Consider the following 9051-nt stretch of genomic DNA (forward strand, 5'->3'; position numbering starts at 1 on the left):
TTATGCTCTTTCCAAGCTTTTCTTTGAGATTGATGCTTAGACCAAACCTGGATCTAAATCATGTCAATTAAGTAGGAAACATCAGACGAGCCAACATTTTTGGGAGTCCTGACTATTTCTTCATTAGTTTCAGGAGACACTAGCCCGGGCTTAACCATAGGTTAGGAATAGAAATAGATTTCAAATACTATTATCCCTCCGTACATCAGGCAGGAGGAGCCGTATGAGATGGGAATCTCGAGCCTGAAATTCTTAAAAGGTGATTGGCAGATGATTTTTTTCTGTTCATTCGAGGAACATCATTCAAACCTTTACCTCTCATTGGTGGAGAGGTTATGACTCATCGACAGACGCTGGCATGAAAGAACAGCTAATGAACAAAAGATAGATAAAAATTTGCATGTGATCATAACCAAAAAAAAATTCCTAAGTTGCAGGTGTACTAGAAAAGAATATGTTTTATACAGCAGTGATTGAAAAACTATTGCCAAGTTAGATACAGAGAAATCAAGTCATCCCATAGTATGATTATGCCTCCTTATGATATAGGTGGTGGAGTTGAATCAGGGCTTGGATTAGCTTCTGGAGTGTAATCATCTACCATGCCATCATCAGACAGGTGGGCAGCAAGAGACCTAGATTGATGCTGTTCAATCAGCACGTCGTGAGCTGGCTGTGCTTTGTTAATACCGTTTTGTGGAAAGGTAGCACTCTGACCTGTCGGTAGGAGGAGGGCTTCGTGTTTCTCCATATGAAAAGTCGTCTCACTTATCACCTGAACATGCCACAGCAACAAAAATTTAAGAGCCATTTGTATTTTCAGTCATTGTGGAAAACAATAAGGCACTTTTACTGGCAGATGAAAGACCAGAAACGGAAACAGACAAAATCCGTTCAAGTAGAGTTGCCTTTGGTTGATGCCTAAACTAATCAGCTATTAAAACAAGAGCATGCTTACATCAAGGCATACATGCAGAAACTCTAAAAGCAAGTAATTAAGCTAGTTGCAGTCTCCTGAAGGGGCCAAAAGCTTCATCTTACCTTGTCTGCACCCGTTTCTTGTGAATCTGCTCCCTCCTCTGTCCATTGAGCTGCAGCAACAATCATGCCCACCGATCATAATGATTCTTAAAATGTCTCTTTTGTTAACTATCCATACATGGGCATCATCATGCATATTCTTGGATAATTTAATTCTTAGTACCCTTCTTTTGTTGACCATCCATGAATAGGAATAATCATGCATACTCATGAACTGATTCTTCGTACCCTTTTTTTGTGGATCATCCATGCATCGGCATAGTCATCATCTCGCATATACATCGATACACCGAATTTCCTACCCTATTTTGTTGAACATCCATGCATGGGCATTATCATTATCAAGCATAATCATGTACCCTTCTTTCATCGAATATACATGATTGGTATGATCATTGTCATACCAATACATGGATGGTTGAATACCTCATATCCTTCTTTGATAGTTACATATCTATGGTCCAGCATCGAATGTTTATGGACAATGGATGTGTGACCATGAGAAATATGACATATTGGACCATTTATCAAGAAGCATCATTAATTTTATGTCATCATCATGGTGGTGTGCAACATGAAGGAAGTATGGTCATAAAAAAAGGTGCCCAAAAAAAAAAAAACCTATATTGATGGGAACTTTTAAAGAGATTTATGTATAGTGATTACCCATGAGGCCCTCTAATTTTTTTTTAAAGAAAAGATGAAGGGCAGGGTCTATGCTATGATACAAGAAGAGCTTCTATTAATTGCCTATAGTTCTCTTAAAAGCTATTGGGAAAAAATGAACAAAAAATGGCATCTGATACTCAATACACACTCTCCTCCCTCACACACACACACACACACACACACACACACACACACACACACACACACATGTTCACTGAAAACCTACAAACTACCTGCAACATTTTTGCCTGTGATTTTTTATTGTTTCTATTTCAAGGAATCTATGATAATTTGGCTTTTAAAATCAAATTCTAGAGAAAAAAAAAACCCTCCAAAACTTTATTGAAGTTTGTAGGTTAAAGATTTGTGCAGAAAAAGCATACACATAATGTTTGCATAAAGTTACTGAAATCAGGAAAGCTCACATCGACTTAAATTGTACTGATGAACTCAAGGAGAAATCCATACCAGGAAGAAACGGCAGAAGCAGAAGAAGAGAGGCCACGAGGGCTAGAATTGAGAGGGAGACGAGGCTGGAGGAGGTGGGCGCCATAGCCAGAACCCAGAGAAGGGCTTGACAACCCTGATGATGATGATGATGATGAAGATAATGTCCGAAGACGAAGGGGAGAACAAATGACACATTTTTTGGCCCTACCCTCACAGCGAGCGCATGTGCATGTCAACCTCTACATCATACATACATATGCCTACAAATACACGTGTCATGCACTTGTATCTGGTCAACAAGATCTGGGCCACCTAGCTAATCAGGTTGGATTTGGGTTTTTTTTTTTTTTTTGGGGGGGGGGGGTGGGGGTTGTTTTAATGGGTGACAGGTCTAGTTATATGGTGTTAATTAGATACTCCTTTTCATATTTAACCAACTGACCTACCAATTGCTGGTGTGCCTTTGTAAGAAGGGTATGCGGGACCCTCATGTAATAAAAATCGTCCAACTTTTACAAAAGATCGGGCCACCTAGCTAATCAAGTTGGATTTGGGTTTTTTTTTTTGGGGGGGTTTTGTTTTAATGGGTGACAGGTCTAGTTATATGGTGTTAATTAGAAACTCCTTTTTATATTTTACTCCTTATTATGTGTGTGGTCCCATTTGCACTCAAGGTGGTGATCCTACACAAACTTAACTTTAACTTAGTAAATTTTGCACGTCGCGCCTCTTTTTTTGTTTCCCTCAGACCATCTAGGGAACTACATTTCCACGGCTTCGTTCGAAATGACCAATCGACCATATAACCCTCAAGAATGGAATGGGGTATTGACAAAAGATTTGACTCACACTTTACTTTATTTGTTGTTAATGTTCCACCTTTCCTTTTGACTAGCATCAAGACCTCCTCGGTGACATACCCCACCTTTTCTTTTGACTACCATCAAGACATCTTTAGTTCGCTTAATTGTTTATAATTTTCGTGTTGCCTCTAGCAACCAACTCAATCCATCCAAGTTTGATGGCATAGAGGACATCTTTGGTTCACTCAATTGTTTACATTCCGTGTTGCCTCTAGCAACCATCTCAATCCATCCAAGTTTGAAGGCTATGCCAGGTGGTGGCATATTCCACCTACTCACATGTTACATCTTAGGAGGAGGCTAACACTTTACTATTTCTAAGATACGAACTCATGTGTATAACATTTGATATACAACTTACATGCTTATTGGCAAAGTGATGCACACATATGAGTATTATTGTTGGTTAATCATTCTTGCATGTCATTTTCTTGACTTCATATCATAGGAAGGAAAATACGTCTTGAATAAAACAAATGGAGTGGTCCAATTACCTTGATATGACATTTCTTGAAGGGTCCAAGAGCCGTGATATGGTCCCTTTTTGAAGGGCACAAATGCTCATTAAGATGTAACTTTGTGGTATCTTGGTTGAAAATTTAATATTGTGATGGTGAATGGAAGTCATGTTTTGCATTTCCTCAAGCCAAAATCTTGCAACATTAAGTGCATAGTAGATCTTCTATCCCCACTCAAAGTAAAAGGAAGACCAAGTGTAGGTACCAACAATTCACATATATTACCCTTCTTTATCTTGGCTTAACTTGTAGAGGTTTTAGCATCAATCATCGCACATTGCCTCCTTCCAATAACTCCCATTGAAGGAAATAGTGGGCTTGCCTTCATAATTATTATTTTTTTGGGGGGGGGGGGGAGGGGGGTAGATAACTAAAATTAGGGGGGCTCCATCATTTTCATCCCCCATTAATCTCATGGGTCAAAAAACCCTTAAAAATGGGTTTTTTCAAAAATTCCAAAAAAGTGATTTCCCCCTCCTAAACCATATTGTATCAAAAAATAGATTTTTTAACCTCCATATTCTCTCTCTACACTCCATTCTCCCCTCCAACATCACCTTACACTCCATTCTGCCCAAAACCAGTAACTCAAATCTCCATAGCTCTCTCTCTCTCTCTCTCTCTCTCTCTCTCTCTCTCTCTCTCTCTCTCTCTCTCCTTCCTTCCTTTTTCCAATATCTTCCCCGACGCACGTGTGGGTATCTTCGGCGACCCAGAGCCCGAGCACCGTATTAATTTTGATTTTATGCATAGAAAGATGCATAAAGGAATCTATTTTTATTTCAAAAGAGTTATTCTCACTAAATTTTATTTTATGCATAGAAAGATGCATAAAGGATTTATTTTTATTTCGAAAGTATTATTTTCTGTAAAATTGAATTATTTCATAAATAGATGTATAAAAGGATTTTTATAAAAGTGTTATTCCCACTGAAGTTGATTTTTTGAATCAGAGTTCTTTTTTTATTAACTAAATACAATATCCTACCTTAAGCATAATAAGACCCTGTTAATTTTAAGTAGCTAAGCTCAATTTTAAGCTCTAACAACCACAAAAGGATTCTCATTCTTTGATCGACTTTACACCCAGCATGACGAGCAAGTCTCCTCGTGGAGAATGATTATGTGAATGAAGTTTTCCTAACATGTTGAGTGAACCAAAACATCATACATAGCTTGATAAAACTGGCATTAGCTATACAATTTGATGCTCAATTTTTTTTTAAAAATCCAATCACAAAATAGTATGTCGCATCAAATACCTAACACAAATTTACACCTTGAAGAATAATCTCCATTTTTAAAAATAATACTAACCCGTCTACTGCACTTTCACACAAATAATAGTATTACTACTACCTTCTTCTAGCACATGTTCAACTACAACATCTAATAATAGTATTACTGCTTACTTCTCATAGCAAATGTTTAACTTTCAAGTACAACATTAAAAAGTAACGTATCTACTACACTGTCACACAAAAAATAGTATTACTACTTCCTTCTTCTAGCACATGTTCAACTTTCAAAATATAACATCAAAATGTAGCTAGTAGAAAAAATACTACTCTACAAACCAGAGACACCAAACTCGCGTCTAAACTATGCAATCACACAGTTTAACATTTACCTTATTTATTCAAGTATCAATAAAAATCTTAAACATCAATTTATTTATATTTATGACTATTTCTATAACTTTGTAATATTTAGAGTGACGCATTTTTTAGAAAAGATTTTGTTATAAAAAAATCTAACCACATGGATAGGCTCAGAATGTCTACCATTTGATTTAAATATAACTTTTACTTGATTATGATAGCCTAATAAAGTTATGAATTGTTAAAATTTTGGCCTACGATGTGAGCATGTTGGCACACTCTCGTTTTGACCCACAAGAAGCCAAAAACAGGCAATTCATAACTTATGCATGCGATGTGAATCGAGTAAAATCTATGCTCAATGAAATAATTTGGACAATTTATCAATGTTTTGTTGTTTAAAAGGTCTAGCATAAAAATCAATTAAAAACTCTAGCATGCGTGTGTGGTTAAAATCTTAAAAAATCTTAAGTTTATCTCATAAAAATAAAATTAAAAAAAGCATATGTTTTTTATATACATACTCATAAATATAAATGTGTTAATGTTTCAGAGTTAAAAACATACTTATTATAAAAACAATAGATTAGATCTAGCTTTATCTACCTTGATGCTTTTGTAAAAAGACATTTATTGATCATACATTTAAAATAATTCCCTATCGGTGTTGAGATTACATCATATCTTTGGCTTCTAATTATGGTGTTTGAGGCTTATTAGATAAGTTAGAGCCTTGAATAATTAGAATAACTTAATTTTTTTTAAACCATTAATTGAGTTATATTATATTGAAGGGACCTTAAAATTGATCATCTAATTAATTGTAAGTCAAAAATATTTTAATTAAAACTATATCATTTTTTGTTTAAACCATGATTGACTTTTTTGTAAAGATAAAACATCATTACATTATTTTTCTCTTAATCTAAGAAGTATAGAATTAATTATACCAAGTATCAAGGACTTAAAGATTATCATGGAAAACATTATATACTTTAATGAAGACTAGAATATTTATTCAAAAATACCGTATTCTTCCCTTCATGAAGAATATCACAAGTTAGCTATATAGCAAAGTTTTGAGCTAAAAGAATAACTGAAGTTCTATAAGAGTATAATGTCTTTAGAGGAGTTGCAAAGGTTGTTCGATGTTTTGAATATCTCTAATGTGTATTTAGAGCTCATAGATTTTCATCACTACAACAGAATGAGGGTATAGTAACACTTTTATAACTAGAAGGGTATAAAGATGTCGGGGCATATTTTACTACTAGAAACACTACTATTTTTGCTAGAAACACTACTATTTTTGCTACAATGGGATCATTGCTCAGCAAACGAAAATAGCTACGAAAAAATGATGTAGAGTAATGAAAAAACGCTACTATCTCTAATGTGTATTTAGAGCTCATAGATTTTCATCACTACAACAGAATGAGGGTATAGTAACACTTTTATAACTAGAAGGGTATAAAGATGTCGGGGCATATTTTACTGCTAGAAACACTACTATTTTTGCTACAATGGGATCATTGCTCAGCAAACGAAAATAGCTACGAAAAAATGATGTAGAGTAATGAAAAAACGCCGCTAATAAAGCTACTGAGCAGCAAAATAACGCCGCTAATAGCGTTGCTGAGCCCAACGAAATAACGCTACCGAGCAGCGAAAATAAACCTACAAAAAAAACTTGGGTAGACTGGGGAGTTCTCACAGAGTTCCCCACTCTGCCGCCCCAACTTTAAAAAAATTTGTCTATCCAACCTTCATGAGCTTCGTGAAGCTACCGACATGCCTAGGTAGCATGCATTGGGTGCTCTCGGTACATGTTAGTAGTAGTAGTTATCGATATGCGTTAGCAACCACCAACGTGCCTAGGTAGCATCATTGGGTGCTCCTGATGCATGTCAATAGCTCCCGGTACATGTCGGTAGTTATCGGCATGCATTGGAAGCTATCGGCATGCCTAGGTAGCACCAGAATTGGGCACCTCGGTGAAGCCCGTAGCTACCGGCATACTTAGGTAACACCTGTCATGCTTTGGGAGCTCCTAGTGCATGTCGTTAGGTGTGCATTAGAAGCTATCGGCATGCCTAGGTAGCACCCGGCATACATTGGATGCTCCAAGTGCATGTCGGTAGCTCCCAAGGCATGTCAGTAGTTATCGGCATGCATTGGAAGCTACCAGCATGCCTAGGTAGCACCCAACATGCATTGGATGCTCCAAGTGCATATCGGTAGCTCCCAAGGCATGTTAGTAGTTATCGGCATGCATTGGAAGCTACCAGCATGCCTAGGTAGCACCCAACATGCATTGGATGCTGATGCATGGCTTTTGGTGCATGTGGGTCGTTACTAGCATGCCTATGTAGCACTCGGTATGTATTAGTTCTCTTGGTGCATGCCAGCATACTGACGTACTTAGGTAGCACCCAGCATGCATTGAGTAGCTACCTAGGCATGTTAGTAGTTACAGGCATGCATTGAAAGCTACCGGCATGCCTATGTAGCACCCAACATGGATTGCATGCTTCCAGTGCAAGTCGGTAGTTATCGGCATGCATTAGAAGTACCCGGCATGCCTAGGTAGCACCTAGTATGCATTGGGTGCTCCCGATGCATGAGTCGCATAAACCTTATGCATAAGCCGCCGCATACATGAGGCTTATGTATTAGCCATATGGGTAAGCCTAATACATAAACCTCATGTTTGCCACTTATGCATAAGGTTTATGCATGAGCTTATACATAAGCCTCATGTATGCAGCTTATGCATAAAGCTAATGTGCCCGGCTTATGCAGTAGCCATATACATAAGCTTTATACATGATGCTTATGCATATGCCTAATGCATAAGCCTCATGCATAATCTTATGTATAAGGCTATACATAGAGGCTTATCGTGCTAATGCATAAGCTTTATACATGAGGCTTACGTGCATGAGGCTTTATGCACAAGTCTCATATGCCTAAGGCTTGTGCATATGGCTTTATACATGATGCTTATGCATATGCCTAATGCATAAGCCTCATGCATAATCTTATGTATAAGGCTATACATAGAGGCTTATCGTGCTAATCCATAAGCTTTATACATGAGGCTTACGTGCATGAGGCTTTATGCACAAGTCTCATGCATAATCCTTATGTACAAGCCTCATGCATGAGGTTTATACATTTGGTAATGCATAAGTCTCATGCATGAGGTTTATGCACTACCCTTATATATGAGGCTTATGCCTATGGCTAACGCATAAGCTTTATTCATCACTAGCCTTATACATGAAGCTAAGGCATATGGCCACCTCTTGAGAGGAGCTATGCTATTCATATAGGGGACAAAAAATAACAAATCCCAAAACTTACAAACCCTATAACATGTAAAGGTATAAGAGAGGAAACATAAAAGGGAGAGATCTCTTACCTTATGAGGCTTGTATATGTGGATAACCTACAAAATCAAACCAAATAAAGAAACAAAGTATTAGTAACCCTAATATAGGAAGCATATACAAAACCCTAATCTTAATGAAAGATTTTGTATAACATAGAAAACTTATTGAATCTTTCTTTTTCCCTTCTCATTATAGCTTAACCCTAGCCCTAGCTTCTAAATAGAAAACATAATAGAGAGCTTTGATGGAGAGCTCTCCATAAAATCTCTCTTTTAGGGTTTCTATGTAGAATCTAGGGTTAGTGTCAAGCTTCAATGAGAAGGAAAAAAAAGAAAAGAAAAACTTAAAAGAGAGTAAAGAGAAGGGAAATACTCACAAGAAAGCTTTTATGGAAAGCTTGTTTGCATAGGAGAAGAGAAGACATACCTTGCTTGAGCTTGAGGAGGATAGGGTAGGAGAGGTAGAAGAGATAGATTAGATATGAGCTTGTAAGAAAACCCAAGGTATCAAAGTT

General features: G+C 37.1%; 1 protein-coding gene across 2 annotated transcripts; it reads right to left on the reverse strand.

Moving 5' to 3' along the window:
- Window positions 1-409: 409 nt before the first annotated feature.
- LOC147641293 (uncharacterized) lies at window positions 410-2378 on the reverse strand. Of its 2 annotated transcripts, XM_086810107.1 has the most exons (4): window positions 2179-2339; window positions 1270-1344; window positions 1042-1091; window positions 410-775 (listed from the first exon to the last, which is right to left on the reverse strand). In XM_086810107.1, exons 2-4 carry the CDS (start codon window positions 1289-1291, stop codon window positions 539-541), a joined length of 309 nt encoding a protein of 102 aa, XP_086666233.1. In that variant the 5' UTR covers window positions 1292-1344; window positions 2179-2339; the 3' UTR covers window positions 410-538. The 2 variants fall into 2 exon arrangements, with proteins under 2 accessions (XP_086666233.1, XP_086666225.1); XM_086810099.1 differs by lacking the exon at window positions 1270-1344 and having other exon boundaries at window positions 2179-2378.
- Between the last annotated feature and the right edge of the window lie 6673 nt (window positions 2379-9051).

Source organism: Cibotium barometz, chromosome 2, assembly GCF_041138505.1.
Source record: "Cibotium barometz isolate CiBa-2024 chromosome 2, ASM4113850v1, whole genome shotgun sequence".
Taxonomy (NCBI): Eukaryota; Viridiplantae; Streptophyta; class Polypodiopsida; order Cyatheales; family Cibotiaceae; genus Cibotium; species Cibotium barometz.

Bases quoted from the DNA above. Each gene is read 5' to 3' on its own strand.
- LOC147641293 (XM_086810099.1), bottom strand. From the start codon at position 2,263: ATGGCGCCCACCTCCTCCAGCCTCGTCTCCCTCTCAATTCTAGCCCTC. The intron at 1,092-2,178 runs GTATGGATTTCT...TTGTTGCTGCAG, and splicing joins GCTTCTGCCGTTTCTTCCTG to CTCAATGGACAGAGGAGGGA. The intron at 776-1,041 runs GTAAGATGAAGC...TGGCATGTTCAG, and splicing joins AAGAAACGGGTGCAGACAAG to GTGATAAGTGAGACGACTTT.